Source organism: Pelodiscus sinensis, chromosome 23 (assembly GCF_049634645.1).
Source record: "Pelodiscus sinensis isolate JC-2024 chromosome 23, ASM4963464v1, whole genome shotgun sequence".
NCBI lineage: Eukaryota > Metazoa > Chordata > Testudines > Trionychidae > Pelodiscus > Pelodiscus sinensis.
Window position 1 is genome coordinate 12,591,507 of NC_134733.1, and position 17,353 is coordinate 12,608,859.

Here is a 17,353-nt window from a genome sequence, read left to right on the forward strand (position 1 = left end):
GAAAGTGACTGACCAAATCAGAAGAAGTGCCTCACAGCAAGTTGTTGCCAAGTTTTAAAGTTCAAGTCATTTTATAGACATATTATTAAATGTGTATGTATCACTGTGTCCCCATTGTTCTGAACCCAATCCTTAATGTAGGCAGATCACCCCCACAAACACACTCACACAAACTAACACTTTGCACCAAAACCAGTTGAAATACAAATCCATTTTTGCCTTTGTGGGTTAGTCTGGACGGAAAAAAATTTTTTCCCTCCATAAGCCTCCTGTCTGCAATGACTAAACACTCCTGCCTGAGACTGACTGGGTACAACTACCTCTGGGTCCTCTCAGTGCAAGCCCAGTGTCCACCTTTCTGAGCAAGGAAGAAATGAACTAAGCCAGTGGTCTCCAAACTTTTTACACTCAAGATTCCTTTTTAAATGTCAGGGCAAGCCAGCATCTACCCCATCCCTTCCCTGAGACCCCATGCCTTTCTGGAGGACCCACCCTCTCCAGACCTTTCTGTGGACACCTGCTGCTAATGGAAACTCACTGTTAATTAATTACATAATTACACCTGAGCCATTTTGCTAGTGCTGCAACTGGGGAGAATAATAATTTAAATTAAACCAATCAGATTAAGCGTTTTTAACTTTTTCATGTTAGTTGATCAAACTTCATTTTAAATAAAGTAAAACATTTTGTCCCCCCCCCCCAAAAAAAAGGTTTCAATGTTTTCGTTATTTATGGCGGGGGGATAGGGGGAGCGGAGAACCTATTTTGGGTCAGGGGCCACTGACCCATAGAAAAAAAAAATCAGATGGGGACCACACAAGTGAGAAGCAAAAAAACTCCTCCCAAAACCCCCAACCCTCACTGATGTGGCCCCCAACTGAGACACCTAACTCTTCTGGCACTCCAGCCTCCACAGAGCAAAGGGAAGGAGCAGGAAGGACTGAGGTTCAGGGCATCTCATAGGCCAGATTTACTTTTCTGGGGTTCCAGAGAGTTAGTGGATTTTGTGGACCCCCTTAGGCTCTAGGGTGGGAACAAAAATGAGGGGCTAGATGTGCGGGGCAGGGCTGCCAGTGAGAGGGAGAGGGATGCAGGATCTGGGTGGGAGGTGGGGTGCAGGGTCTGGAAGGGAGTTTAGAGGTAGGAGAGGTGGAGGTACAAGTGGGAGTTTGGGGCAATAATGCAGAAAAAGGTGAAAGGCTGAGAACACAGCCAAATAGCTAGTTGGGGAAGGTGACGAAGAAGTGGGGAGTAAAGGAAAGTGCAGCTTCTGCAAAATAAAACTGTATCTCTCCCCCCCCCCCGACATCTTCCCTCAGCTCTAATCTCAGCCCCATGATTCCTGCCAACCTGATCCCCTGCATCATCCCATGCCCCTCAGTGCAACCCCTGCCTCATCCCATCCTGCCCCCACAGCCTGATCCCCTAAATCGCCCCATGCCCCTCAGTGCAACCTCTGCCCCTGCATCCTCTTTCACCCACACTCCTGCCCCTACATCCCTGTGCCCACAGCGCACTCACCGGCAGGACAGCAATACTGGGACTTGCAGCGTCCAGGGATCTGTACAGGGGCGAGGAGGGAGAGGTGGCAGAGTAGCTTCCCTGCCTGGCCTGGCCCTCTGCCTGCAGGCAGCGGCCCTGGGGCTGGGGCTGGGGCAGGCAGAGCCTGGGGCAACCCAGGACTGGCTTCCACTGGGCCAGGGCCACACGCAGCCCAGCGAGGTGCAGCGGGGCACTGGAGTAGACGGCTCTCTGACAAAACCTACGGGGAATAGTGTGGGGTAGTCCTGTTCCCAGTGTGCCACTTGTGCTAACCGCCCAGCCTCCTTCAGGAGCAGGAGGCAAGAGGGGGGACACATGCATGTGCACCTCTTCCCCTTCCCTGTTGGCAAGTTAACAAAGAGGGGAAGCCACCCAGCCAGCTGGCCATGGCATTCAGCCTGCCGAGGCTGAGCTGCGCTCCAGCTGGGCAGGATCAAAGAGAAGCAGCCTCCTGGTCAGCTGGCCACAGCAATCAACCCCTAGGGGCACTACAATCGACCAGTTGATCACAATCGACCCGTTGGTGACCACTGAACTACGCTCACTCTCAGGGAATGTCTTTGCTATGGGCTGGATTGACAGGCAATGATCAACCCAGTGGGGGGCCGATTCTTTGCATTTAGTATAGGTGCGATAAATCGACCGCCAAGTGCTATTCTGTCAAAACAGAATGAAAAGAGTAAGCAGAATTTATGGGAGAGCATCAGTTGTCGATTTACTGCAGCGAAGATACTGCAGTAATCAGAAGTACATCGACTTTAGCTGCAGTAGTTATGTAGTTGAAATTGCTTAACTTAGGTCGATGGCCTGCAGTATTGTAGACCAGGTCTTGGACTCTGATCATCTGTAAGGTAGCGCTATATGCTGCCAAGTCATTCCAACCCCATCTGTTTATCTGTCTTCCGATGAACACAAAAGTTATTGCCTTTGCTGCAAAGTTAATCTCATCTGTGATCTGAATATGCCCATAAACTGGTTCTCCACACCCTAAAACCTCCAACCTGAGCTCAGTAGTGCTTTCAAACTAAGCTAGCTAGCCAGTCCTGGAATATATTGTGTAAACCCCAAGTGCGGCTTGCACTTGGGTGGTATCCTGCTTACTTTGCAGTGATGATGCAGGCTAAGCCCATTCAAAATACTGATAGTTTTCCAATGGTTTCCCATGATTGCTTCCAAATACCCAGAAGGGCAAACAGGTTCTCCCACAATTCAGTGGGGAAAAAATGAGCATGGCTCAACTTACTAAAGCACAAAGAACCACGGGAAATGTCCCAGATATTCTAGAGATGAAGACAGATGAATGTAGCACCAGTAAGGATAAAATAGTTGAAGCGTAGCTATGCAATATGGCTAGGCTAACCTGGCTGCCAATCAGCCAAGTCAACTGGGATGTGAAGACATGCACACCAGCATTTTAGGATGTAGAGAGAAATACACATGCAAAATTCATACTAACAAAGAATAAACTTTGGATTTGAATTAATGAAAGCAGATCGAGTGCTGCTAACCTCCATGAAGAGGTCAGTGCTGAAGTGCAGCACACTCCTAAAATTCCTGCTTTGTGATACTGAGTCAGGGAGAGGGATGTTAGGTCAAGTCTTGCCTCGTAATAAAATTATATTAAATTGCAAGCTGTGACTGTAGCAGTTCCACAGTATAATACTTGTGTGCTGATAACTGGGCTCTTTGAAGACCAAGCAAAGAAAAAGCTATTGTTAGTGTGCTTGTTTAATATAAGAGCTGCAGTGAATTCCATTCCAACGGGATTTTCCTTCCATTATTTTCAAGACATTCCCCAAATAGTATTAATTTTCAGGTAAAAAGTGTAAAATCAGATTGACAACCTATTTTTAAATGCCAGCTTTGGGTCTGTTCCAGCATTACTACTAAAATCTGTGGCAGCTTCTCCTGTGCTTTGTGACAGAACCACATTTTAAAGTTAACAGCATGGATAGTGAAGTAGAACAGATTTTGCTGCAATTGGTTTGTTAGAAGTTTCTTCACAAAATATTTGAAAATCTTGACACAAATTTCCACTTCATGAGGATATCTAAACTGCAAAAGTAAAATCAGGCTGCAGAAGAATACAATTTGAAAAAAAAAAAATTGTGCTTCATTTGGTCAAAAAGAAGAATAAATTAAGTAAAACCACTTTCTCACTAATAAAACAATTTCTTGTTGTGTCCACATTTTATAATAAATGATGTTTGCAACAACTATTTAAATGGGATTAGGCTAGATTCTCCTACTATATATGAGTGTACATCTGAAGTAATTACATTGACTGTAAAACTAGTGCAAGTGAAAAGTGATTCAAACGCTCTTGTTTCTAGCAGTTTTTGTCCAATACAAACAAAGGGCTTTTGCATTTTTAAATCCATGTTATAAACATGGTACAGGAGACAGTATGCACTGTGGCATAATCTGACTAGATTGTCAGAAAAAAATCCCTATTCAACTTGGTCTAAGGACCTAAACTGGAAACAACCAAATGCTTATTATTAGAGAAGATTCAGCGGCAATGTAGAGATGATGCCAATAAATTAGCTCCACTCATACCTACACACAAAAAAAGTACTGAGTTAGAGGAATCAAGTTATAATATAACATGGTCCATCTAACAGAATTTGCAGGGGGTACTATTGCATCTTAACGTGATTAAAATATGCACAGTAAATCTAAACATTAGAAGAGGTAGTCAAAGATAGGACAATTCTGAAAAGGGTTAAAGTTGTGTCTTCATAGCACCCCTTCGCAATGTGTATGAGCTTTTTCTTTGGGTTTTCTGGGTTTCCAGGTGGCGGCTTTGCTCGCGTGTCCCTGGTCTGCTGGGGGGGTCCAGCAGTTTTGCTGGACCCCCCCCCAGCAGACCAGGGGGACAGGAGCAAAGCCGCCCAGGCGGCGGGAGTCCCGCTGCCTGGGCGGCTTTGCTCCGGGACAAACAAGCAAAGCCGCCCAGGCAGCGGGACTCCTGCCGCCTGGGCGGCTTTGCTCAGGTGTCCCTGGTCTGCTGGGGGGGGGTCCAGCGGATTTGCTGGATCCCCCCAGAAGACCAGGGAGACCGGGAGAAGCTTTTCTCGCCCCGGAGGACACGGGTGGCGACCCGCCGCCCGTGAGCTCCGGGGCGAGAAAAGCCCCGTTCGTAAGTGCAGATCCAATGTAAGTCGGATCCGCGTAAGTCGGGGACTGCCTGTATTAGAGTTCTAACTGTTCTCTTCTGAAAAGCATGGTAGATTCATGCAGCAAGTTGCAGCTGGAATACCCATCGTTCTGTATGGTCAACCATCATTTTGGATTCCATCCACTTACGGGGAATCCCTATACAAACTTATAGTTTTAAAAATTACAAACTAAAACACAGACAAGCCAAGAAGGAACAGAACAAACGCTTTGTTTTAATGAGTATGATTTGCAGTGGCGGATTTAGAGTTAGTGGGGCCCTGCACTCAGCTTCCTTTTTGGGGCTCCCCTGGGGACCCAGCCAAGAAAAAGAACATTCTCTTCCTGCCACTCCCATTTTTCATTCTTTTTTCTTCATCCTCTTTCTAAATAAGTAATATAAAGTAAATGAAAAAAGTGAGGTGCCCTGATTGTTTTGGTAGTCTAACTTTTTTCCCCCCCACAGACCACTTGAAAATTGCTGAGGGTCTCAGTGGACCACTTCATGATCTTTCCAAATATTGTTTATACCATTAGCTAACTATTTTCAAGTGCTTTGGATAAGGGTGCTTTATACAAAAAATAAAAATAATAAAAAAAATAACAATGAATCTCCATAGCTGTGGAGGACAGCTTCAGGTGCCCCAGTGGCCCTGCATTGGCTGGCCCGGAGATGTGAGCAGACCCCTACATGTGCTCTACCTAAAGGTGAGAGGGTTCCTTCCACTGACCACCTGAGTGCACTGGGCTTTCCATCCTCCGGCCGCTTTCCCCATCACCTGTGGACAGCTGTCACTCACCAGGTGGCAGCCAGCACCACGAACATGGGCTGGAAGGCTTCAGAGGAGCACGGGGTAGCCGCACAGCCGGCGGACAGAGAGAGGCGGCAGCACTTTCTTGCTTCAAAGTGCCACTTTTCTCTGGCCAGCTGTGTGGTTGCCCTGTACTCCTCTGAAGCTTTCCAGCCTGTGCTCACACTGCTTGCCGCCTCCTACCAGCTCTTCTGAGGCTGCAGCCTGCAGGTGAGCCTCCCTCTTCTGCCGCCCCCCACAGAGGTACTGCCCCCCCCCACATCCACAGAGCAGTCACCCCATGTGTGGGAGGAGGTGCTGGACTGCCCAGCTCTGGGGGCCCCATGTCATTGGGGAGGGGGGGCACCCCGTGCCAGGGCACCACATGTTTCATTGTAAATCTTCTGACAGCTTGACCAGTGTGTCCAAACCCTGCTTAGCTAAAGGACAGTGACCTCAAAACGGGGCCTTCTAGAAAAGTCACATAGCCACTCTCTCATGAGAAGAGGAAAAAGCAAACCTGCATAGGGTGGGAATGCAACCAAATGGGCCAGAACATAGTACCAGAAGCCAAGATTATTCCTGACCTCTCCTTCCCATGTGGGAAAAATGGATACAATACTCAACTTCCTCACTCAAGTTGTGTGTCTGGAGTGCTTTTTGAGATCATTAGACCAATGGCACAATATACAGTATGTGCAAGGTACTATTAAACACCATGTATATGAGAAATACAATTGAACTAAGATTAACAAAACATCCCAGTTCTATGGCTGAAATGACAAGTGCATTGTGTAGATTGATATGAAAGAATAGGTAACCCAGACCTGCCACAATTTACAACTGTTACACTTACCATGCACGCGCACAAGCGCACACACACGGGGGGAGGGGAGGAAACGTAGCAAATGTACATTAGCGGTCTATGTTGGGCTGAAGCTGACAATTAGCAGAGTCATTTTAACAGAATTCTCAGCTAACTAAGCATTCTGTAAAAACGAGGAGGAAAAATGGGAATTGTGATCTGCTAACATAAGTTAGATTTTGCTGAAATGCCCATTTACCAATATTACATATTCACAAATTATTCCACTTCATGGATGAGAAAAAATAAATCCTTCTGAAAGTAGAGAGATTACGGAATACGTGCTGCAGCCAGGACCCTGCAAGTCCTTGCAAGGTGGACAAATCTGTTGCAATCCAGCATAAAAGATAGCTAAATGGATAGCTCAAGGAAGCATTAGTGTCAGGTATATCCCTCGCACCAAGCAGAACATACATAAGGCCATATCTATATAGCAACAGTGTAACCACTTTGATGTAGTTAACCCATCACGAATCCTTCCTGTAAATATGCTGCACCAATTTAAAGCAGGTCATATTACTGTGTGACTGGTTTAAGGTAGAGATGTGAAACGGTTAACCAATAAACTTGGGCTCATCAGTTAACATTCATGATTGCATGTAAGCCCCCTCCGTCCTCAAGTTGTTGCTGCTGTATCATAAGCAACAGCACAGGGGGACAGGTAGGAGTCAGTGTATATGGGGAGCCAGCTTTTAAGACAACTGCCCGCATGTACTGGCTCTCGCAGAGCCGCCTGTCTCCCTACCACACTGCCTCTGATATAGAGGCAGCAGCGCGAGGGGGGCCAAGCAGGCACCTGTCGATGCTTGCAGTGTCCTGGTGTAACCCCTACTTTATTTCAGTCAAATGCCTGTGCAAAACAATCACCAGTTAGTGACTTCAATGTAAATGTCCTTAATGTAGACAAGACCCAACGGCACCAGTGCACCTAATTCATTATCTACAGATAATGCAGGGAGAGAGAGAAAAAAACATGTGAGCAGAAAATGGAGGGGATAAGCACAATCCTCCATCATTCTCATGAGGTACAAAGCTCTACATGTTTCGCACAGCATTGCTCCTGCTACTAGAAAAAACACTTTGGTGGCCACACTGCAATACTCAATATAGGATCAGGGTCCCATAAGCTCTGTGTCCTTCCTGGCACTTTCTATCTTCAGATAATTTGCACAAACCCCATATCTGCATTATGCTGGAACACGTTCTCTATCAAATATTTGACCTTCAAAAAATCAGTCTCTTTTTAAAATAAAAGAATGTAAATGGAAACACTATAATACAGTAATTCCTCATTTAACACTATAGATATGTTTCAGAAAATGATCGTATTAAGTGAAAATGTGTTATGCGGGTCAATTTTTCCATTGAAAATAATGGAAAAGGTGGGGGTTGCATTTCAAGCGGTGGTGTCTGTTGGGACCGGGACATAAGATTGGGGAAGAAAGGGGGATATAGCAGGGAGAGGAGGTGTTTGGGGAAGGGAAGGGGAAGAGAGAGGAGGGGGATTGGGTTGGGAGTATGCCCCGTGACAAGTCTGTCGGGACCCGCACTGCGTCTGGCGAGGGGGGTGGGAGGAGTTGCCGGGGAACGGCACGGCAAGCAGCGAACCCTCCACCACTTTGCAGGGAGGCGGGGGAAGCCCCACACAGCCACTGGCAACAGGCCGGCTGGGGAAATCGTGTTATTTCGGGGACAGTCGTGTCATTCAAAAAACGTTCCCTAAAAAAAAATCGTGCTATCGCAAAAACATGTTAAGCGGGCACGCGTTAAATGAAGAATTACTGTACATACTGATGTGCACTGAGCATAAAGAACACATGTTGCGTATGTCTTGCTCCCTTACTTTATTTTCTATTTCCAGGGTCTAATATCTACACCTCAAATCTACTATATACTTGAGAGAGTATGTCTCTGTTCAAGAATTCCTCCAAAATAGTAAGAGCTAGGACCACCAAATTCAGTAAAGAGCTTCCTCTTATCGTAACTTAAAGCAACATAAGGGTTTGGTTGTGCCAGGAAAATTAGATGTGCCTGGAATGGGATTGCTTTCTCATAAAAACCATACAGAAGACAGACAGAATCACCACTCAGGTAAAAGAGGCATGCCTCCACCTATCCAGGACTGTCCCAGCCATGAGCTGCCCACTCCCAGGTGCCCTTTAGGAAGGGAACTTTGCTGGCGGTTCCCCTTTGTCAGGCAGTAATGGGAAAAGTGCACAGTTTGTTGCATTCCTCACTCTGGCTGGGGAGTGCAAAGGACAGACAAATCTGGACCTGCCCTAGCTGGGGGACATGCACTCCTCCCCGGCTGTGCCTGCTGAAGCACAGCAGTCATGGAGAGGCACTTATCACCTGGCCCTAAGCTGTTGTGTTCAGAGAGGGCTGGAGTAGTCTTCCCTTCCTGAGGCAGCCTGAATACTGAACATCCCATCCCCAACCCCACCACAGATCAATGATTCAATTGAAGCATGGACATCTTAATTTTATTTTCCAAAAAAAACAAAAAAAACACCCAAAATTAGTTAAGGACCTGAGCAACAAGTAAATCTTCTAGTAGGAATATAATTAACAAGCATCTTTTCCACCAAATGGATCATGTGCTCTGACCTCACCAGTGTATAAAACTCACACACACAGGGACACTTGCAAGAACTTTTTTTTTTTTGCTGGAGCTGCTCTCCCTTCACATTTAAGTGTATTAAAATCCTCTAAAGTCATTTTAATCTAGCGGGAATCCCTTAGGAGTGCTAACTGTAGAGCTTAAAATGAATTTCTGTTCATGTGAAACGTGTACAACGGCTGCTCAGCACTGAACACCACTAATCGCCACCAATTTTCCAGTTTATCTACCCCTCCCCACCCTACCCATTCTGGCCTGAAAAAAACTGAACATGGTTTCAATTACCAAAACAATGGGAAGTGGACACAGTACTTTAACTATTGATTTTATCCTTCTGAGCATGACAAACCAACCACTCTCATACCCAAGGTATGGATGTTTCGTACAGACAAATATATTTGTCACACTGACCTTTCCAAGTAAACAAACTGTGACCCATGAATCTCTCCATACCAACTGGTAAGAGGGTTACAAGAATATCCTAATTCCAGTATGTATATTCTGGTTCACTAAAGAATGTCATGTGAGTTCTTAAATATAAACCAGGGCCATACTGGTCATTAATATAATTGAGAAACCTAGGTACAAATACTATGTAGAGAGTTATGTCTGTATAATGAAAACATGTTTTCAAGTCTGCATCAGGGCAGAGTTACAAAGGCAAACAAGAAACAAGATTTGTCTGTATGGCATGAAATTAAGCAATGTAAACTAACACAATGGGGAATCATTTACACAGAAATCTGGGGAAGGGGGAGAAGCATTAGTGAAATCAACAAGGCGGCAGCATAAATAAGTTATGACTGGAAACCTTGACTCTGGGTACAGAATGAATTTCGGAAGAAAGAAAGAGAAAGCAAGACAGATACCGAAGGAAGCGTACCTTTATCCTTCACCTAGGAAATAACATTACTGAAAAACAGAATCTCTGCTTACTTTGGTGAAAAACACTGCAGATTTCAGGTGAGACAAGAATTCTTTAGACAGGAAATTAGCTTGCTAAGTTAAGTCAGTACTATAGCAAGGAGTCAGAGGTTTTTTTTAGCCAGTCCTGAGAGAGGACTGTATGTAATAAAAGAGGAGGTTCCCAGCCTTCTAGCTTGACTCTGATGAATGCAAAGAATGGTCATAATGGGTTACACCAAAGATCCATCTAGCCTGTTCTCATGTATTCTGACAATCACAGAATCAGAGAGCTGGAAGAGACCTCAGGAGGTCATCAAGTCCAACCCCCTGCCCAAGGCAGGACCAATCCCAACTAAATCAACCCAGCCAGGCCTTTGTCAAGTTGAGACTTAAAAACCATTCCACCACCTCCCTAGGTAACCCATTCCAGTGCTTCACCACCCTCCTAGTGAAATAGTTTTTCCTAATATCCAACCTAGACCTTTCCCACCACAACTTGAGACCATTGCTCCTTGTTCTGCCTCTCTCCATTCTCTTTGGAACCTTCCTTCAGGAAGTTGAAGGCTGCTATCAAATCCTCCCTCACTCTCCTCTTCTGTAGACTAAACCAACGCAAATCCCTCAGTCTCTCCTCATAGGTCATGCACTCCAGCCCCCTAATCATTTTGGTCACCCTCCACTGAACCCTTTACAATGTGTCCACATCCCTTCTATAGTGGGGGGCCCAGAACTGGATGCAGTACTCCAGATGTGGCCTCACCAGAGCCGAATAAAGGGAAATAATCATTTATCTGGATCTGCTGGCAATGCTTCTCCTAATTCACACTAATATGCCATTAGCCTTCTTGGCTACAAGGGAACACTGTTTGCTCATATCCAGCTTCTCATCCACTGTAATCCCCAGGTCCTTTTCTACTGAACTGCTACTTAGCCTGCCAGTCCCCAGCCTGTAACAATGCTTGGGATTCTTCCGTCCCAAGTGCAGGACTCTGCACTGGTCCTTGTTGAACCTCATCAGATTTCTTTTCGCCCAATCCTCTAATCTGTCCAGGTCACTCTGGCAAGTGCCAGGTGCCCCAGAGAGGATGAATAGAACAGGTAAACATCAAGTGATCCATCCCCCCTCACTCATTCCCAGCTTCTGACAAAGAGAGGCTAGGGACATCATCTCTACCTATCCTGGCTAAAAGCCATTAATATATTTATCCTCCATGAATTTATCTAGGTCTTTTTTTAATCCTATTATAGTTTCAGCCTTCACAACAAACATCCTCTGGCAAGGAGTTCCACAGTTTGACCATGGGATGTGTGAGGAAATACTTCCTTTTGTTTGCTTTAAACCTGCTGCCTATTAATTTCATTTGGTGACCCCTAGTTCTTGTGCTATGAGGAGTAAATAGCACTTCCTTATCTACTTTCTCTATACAGGTCATAATTTTATAGAGCTAAGTACATCTCCCCTTAGTTCCTCTTTTTTTCCAAGCTAGGGTTGCCAGGTGTCTGGTATTCAACCAGACAGTCCCGTTTTTGGGCCCTCTGTCCGGTAAAATAATTCAGAAAATACGAGACATGTGCAATGTCTGGTATTTTCTGGTTTTCCGGCTAGGCGCCCGATGGAAGCTTGGCGGGAGCTCAATCAATGCTGGGAGCCTCTGGTTGTGTCTGATGTAGGAGTGACGCCTTGGGGAGGAGGAGAAGCCCTATCCGTGCTCCTGAGTGCTGTTCAAGCGCGTTGTAGAGCGGTAGCTGGACTCGCTTGTGCTTCGCCGGGACCATGTGCGGGACAGGCAGCGCCCTGGGATCTGCATGTGCCCGGGTCAGTCCCGCTCCCTGCTGGCCGATTCTCTTCTGCCCCTCTGCCCCCTTGGCCAGCCCCACTCCCCCCCGACCAGCCCCATTCCCCCTGGCCCCCCTCCCAGCCAGCCCTGCTTCCTGCCGGCCAGTTCTCCTCCTCCCGATCTCCTCCAGCCAGCCCCACTTCCCTGACCCCCACTCCCGGCCAGCCCTGCTTCCAGCCAGCCAGCCCCGCTGCCCCCTGATGTTCCCCAGCCAGCCCCGCTTCCTCGCCCCTCTCCTCCCCCCCCAGCCAGCCCCACTCCCCTCCTGGCCGGTTCCCCGGGTGCGTCTGGTATTTTTTCTGAAGCTACATGGTAACCCTATTCCAAGCTGAAAAAATCCCAATTTTATTATCTTTCCTCATACAGAACTCATTCCATACTTCTAATATACTTGTTGCCCTTTTCTGAAACTTTTCCAATTCTAATTCTTTTTTGGGACAGGGTAAGCATATCTGCACACGGTATTTAAGATGTTCAGTCAATGCATGTTCCAAAAGACATAACCATAAACTCAACACATGAGACAAAGGCGCACAATGCAAGTCAGTCATTAGCTAGCTTGATCCGCACCTTTCTACAGAGGCATAGAAAAACACTTTTTCTTTTGCCCCAAATATGTAAAATCTCCCTGACATTTAATATTAGTTTGATAAAAATAGCAACTCCCTACCTTTGAAATACTATTTTTTTAAAACCTCAGTTTAGCGCTTCTGATTTCTTAATTATATGAAAGGATATGTCTACATTGCGTTCGTCTTTCGAGAGAGGAATGCAAATGCAGACCAACAAAATTGCAAATGAAGCATGAATTGTAATTTCCCATGCTTCATCTGCATAATCACGGCCAGGCGCTATTTCGAAATACCCTATTTCAAAAAAAGAAATGCTGTGTAGATGCGATTATTTAAAAAAAAACCTTCTTTTGCAATAACCCTTACTCCTTATAAAATAACTGCGTCTACACAGCATTTCTTTTTTTGAAATAGGGTATTTCGAAATAGCGCCTAGACGCGATTATGCAAATGAAGCACGGGAAATTCAAATCGCACTTCATTTGCAATTCCGTTCATCTGCATTTGCATTCCTCTCTCTAAAAAGGAATGCAATGTAGACATACTGTAAACTTTATATGTAATTCCAAAGTATATTTGGGTATCTGGCAAGTGTGTCAACTTGTTCTAGTATCAACCACCAACACAAATTATATGTAAAAATTGCTTGTCTCAACAAACAAAATTGTCCTCTTCTCATTCTGATCTTCTCATTTAAAGAAAAAAAATATTAGGTTGGCTTGGACATTTTCCAAGCCTTCTGGCTCCTAGATCCACAAGAATAATAACTAATGGAGATTCTACCATTATCCTCCAGAAATGTGAGAAGACTGTTTTCACCTCTGTTTATTTACTTTATATATCTTGTTCCTATAGACAATACAGAAACACCACATGTAGCATTCAAACAAACTTAACACTAGTAACACAACATCTGAAACAAAGCTGGACTTTGGAGTGTTGAAGTCCAGCTAGAAGCCAATCAATAAAAAAGTTACTTACAATCTCTGATCATCTAAAAGGCATAAGGGGGAAAAAAACTTTTTTTGTTCAGATTATTCTGCAGATGTAAGCACATACATTATATACCTCTCACTACACCATTTTTAACTCTGAGTAAACTATGTTTTAGGATCATCTGGAACTCCTGCTCTCCAAAAAAATTACGCTGAAGACTTCTCTCCTTTACAGGTTCCCAATAGAAAATTTAAGTAATTTAAAATACGTTAATTAGCACTATTGAGTAATCTCAGTAAACTCATGTGATTAACTCACAAAAAATTATTCACAATTAACAAATTCATCTTAATCAATCACAGTTTTAAACTATGAAACTGAAACAACTTACATTAATTAAATATTTTGGATGTTTTTCTACATTTTCAAGTAACTACACTCAAATAAAAATGTAAAACTTTACAGCTTTCATATCATGTCCATTCAGTCCTACTTTTTGTTCAGCCAACCACCAAGCAAACAAGTTTGTTTACATTTGTGGGAGATAATGCTACCCACTTTTTAGTACGTCACCTGAAAACATCTGCGTGTGAGTTTTGTAGCCAGCATTGCCAGTTATTTACATGCCTGGTATACTAAACTCTAGCTATGTTAAAATAAGTTTATTTTTGTAAACATGTAACTGATTAAGTTTTCAGCAGTTACACCTTTACACACGAGGCGTGGGAGGAGGCGGGAGCCAGTGCTCGCATGGAGCCTGTGCTGCTGCCTGTTTGGCGGGTGTCAGTATGGAGAGTTGGCTTCAAAGCTGGCTCCCATGCATACTGGCTCCCACCTGTCCCGTCCTTGCCCTGCACTGGTGCCTCTATCTCTGCAGGGGGGGGGGACTCCCTGGGAGTGGGGCCTGGAGCAAAACCGCTGCCATCCCTCCAGGAGCCATCGAATAGTCGATCAACCACTAAGATTTCATGCAGTTACACATCTATTCAGTTATATGATATCTAACATCCCTAACGGGGATGTGTGTATCCTTGCATACAACCAACCAACAAATATGGGCTCATCAGTTAATCTCAATGGTTATACGCATCTCCTCCACTTGACGCAGCAAGAGCCAGCACCTGTGGGGAGCCATCTGCTCCCCCTTGCCTCCCACAGAGTAACAAAAGCTTAAAAGCTGATTCCCAATGAGCAATGGCTCCTGCCTGCCCCCTGCGTGTAAAAATGTAACCGCTAAAAAAATTCAGCAGTTACGCATTTATACAAATAAATGATTTTGAACATCCGTAGCTAATGGCACTTAAAAAAAAATAATGCATTAATTAAATTTGAGATTGAACATGTGGGGGAAAATTGTAGGCCTCCGGCTGTTTCATCCATTCTGCCATATATTTTATACTATTCACTCAGCACTTTGTTCATTTTGAGAACACTTTCACTGCAGGCTTCACAAAATGCAAAGAAGGTACCAATGTGAGATTTCTAAAGATAGCTACAGTACTCAACACAAAGTTTAAGAATCTGAAATGCCTTCCAAAACCTAAGAGGAATGAGGTTTAGAGCAAGCTTTCAGATATCTTAAAAAGAGCAACACTCTGATACGGCAACTCCAGAACCCAAAACAGAAAAAAGAAAATCAACCTTCTGCTGGTGACATCTGATTCAAATTATGAAAATAAACATGTGCTGGACCACACTGCTTTGGACTGTTATCAAACAGAACCCATCCAATATGGATGCATGTTCTCTGGAATGATGGTTGAAGCATTAAGTAACATATGGATCTTTAGCACCTCTGGCATGTAAATATCTTGCAATGCTATCTACAACAGAACCATGTGAACACCTGTTCAGAATGTCATCTGAAAGTGAGAACAAGAGGCAGGCAACATTAGCTCCTGCAAATGTAAACAAACTTGTTTGTCTGAGGCTATGTCTACACTACAGTGATCTATCAGAAAAAGGTACGCAAACTGCGCTCCGCAATTTGCATACCTTTTTCCAATAGTTTTTTTGGAAGAGGATTTTCCAAAATTTGGCCTGTCTACACTGGGCCTAATTTTGGAAAAGTCTCCTCTTTCCGAAGAGCCCTTTGTCCTCATAGGAGGAGGAAGACAGGGGTTCCGAAAGAGCACGTAGCTGAATAACAAATAGTACGGAGTGGAGTTGTTGGCACTAAAGTTTTACATTGTTTTATTTTTGATAAATAATTCCACATTTGTAAGTTCAACTGTCATGATAAGGAGTTACACTACAGTACTTGTATTAGGTAAACTGAAAAATACTATTTCTTTTGTTTTTTACAGTAACCAAAAATAAACAAAGTGAGCACTGTAGACTTTGTATTCTGAGTTGTAATTTAAATATATTTGAAAATGCAGAAAACATGTAAAATATTCAATTAAATGGTATTCTATTATTGTTTAACAATGTTATTAATCATATGATTAATCAGGATTCATTTTAATCATGAAATTAATTATAATTAATTTAATCACTTGACAATCCTTATGTTATTGCAATCACCTAAACAACTGCATATAGCTTCCAGCAAAATAATTAAATATATTCAACATAAGAAAGTGTCCATTTTCCTGAACTCCTATCAAATTATACCAGAAGAACATGGTAGCACTTATCTTGTAGGTTTAAAAAGTTAAAACAGAATAATCACAACCCAGAATAATCACAACCACCACAACAAAATAATTCTTCAGTAATTAAGTTGCAGCCTACCTGATGCGCCAATTGGAGAGGTAGCTGGGGTCATGCTATGGACATTCAGGCCAAAATTGTGGGATGGACCTGGGGCTGGCACTACTACAGGTGGTCCAGGTGGGTTCTCTCTTTGTGGAGAGGTAAGTGGGGTGGTGGGCTGGGAAGATGGTCCACCTGCAAGCCGAGCAAGGCGCCTTCGACGGATCTGTGCAAAGGAAGTAAAAGTAGATCAAGTACGCACAAAATTTCACAAACAATGGTCCTTCCAAGCAGTATGCATATCAACCTCTGCCAGAGGGCCCCACCAAAAACCATAATAATACAGTATGACCCTAGCTATAAAGAGAAATCTGCATTAAATATCACATCTAATAAGCAATCCTCTCTTAAGGGACCATTTTAAAATACCCCTATTTTCCGATACATGTTTAATATCTTTGAAGACTGCCCAATGTGTGTGAATTCCTTGAGTGAACATTAAAGACAGGCTTCACTGTCTATTGTATATTTATGTAACAATTCCCTTCCTCTATTTTAGCATTTGAAGGAATAAACTATATTCTTCTGTTAAAGGGACCTTAACATAAATGTTGCCTAAATTTCCTAACATATAGGACAAACAAAAACTTAACATTTTTTTCTAGTGAACATAGTTATCTTACTCAAAAGATCATTACTCCACAGTGTTTGAAACCCAAACATGAAGACCCTACAAGAGAATTTTTTCATCCAAACAAAAAGAAACAAAGAGGGCAGTGTCCTGCATGTAGGAGCAGGAAACGAGCATAAACTGACAGGTGAATTGGATTTTTAAAATTCTATGCCTTCATGTGTTGTTAAAAACACAAGTAAGGAAATGTATTTGCTTACAACATGAGATGGGTTGCTAATAACCTTTTAATTTCTAAAATTTAGTACCACCGTGAGCAGATTGGCTTCATAAATGGGGAAATAAATGGATAATAGGAAAGTATCTATAGAATTTTTAGAACAAGAAAACTTAAAAAAAACCTCAAGGTTAAATATTACCAAGAACTACTTCCCTAGCACCAACAGTGTCCAATTGACTGAACCATTTCTCACTTTTGCCTATAATACTCAAGCATGTGAAACAGTGCAATAAAAGATGTGTCAAGTGACTTATACCATGTTTTTATAAAAAAAAGTAGTCCTGCAGCACCTTAGAGACTAACAAAAATATATATAGTATCATACGTTTTTGTGGGCAAAACCAGTTCTTCAGATAAGCCTGAGCCATTAAATGGTCCGCCAAACCTTCCTCAATAGAAAAAGAAGATGAACAGATTGAATCAAACCAGACTTGAAAAACCTATTGGAGAAGTTTCTGGAGCAACATCTTTTTCATGACTTTGATGTCACCATATGAGTATGGAAGGTAGAAAGAA

At 43.5% G+C, this 17,353-nt stretch overlaps 1 protein-coding gene across 3 annotated transcripts in view; it reads right to left on the reverse strand.

The window, feature by feature from the left end:
- UBE4B (ubiquitination factor E4B) overlaps positions 1 to 17,353 on the reverse strand; it is an 89,756-nt gene that overhangs the window by 60,024 nt on the left and 12,379 nt on the right. For all 3 annotated transcript variants that reach the window (XM_006127067.3, XM_075906353.1, XM_006127069.3), the window contains exon 2: positions 15,966 to 16,152. In XM_006127067.3, the coding sequence (XP_006127129.1) occupies positions 15,966 to 16,152 (187 nt within the window). The remainder of the gene's footprint in view (positions 1 to 15,965; positions 16,153 to 17,353) is intronic.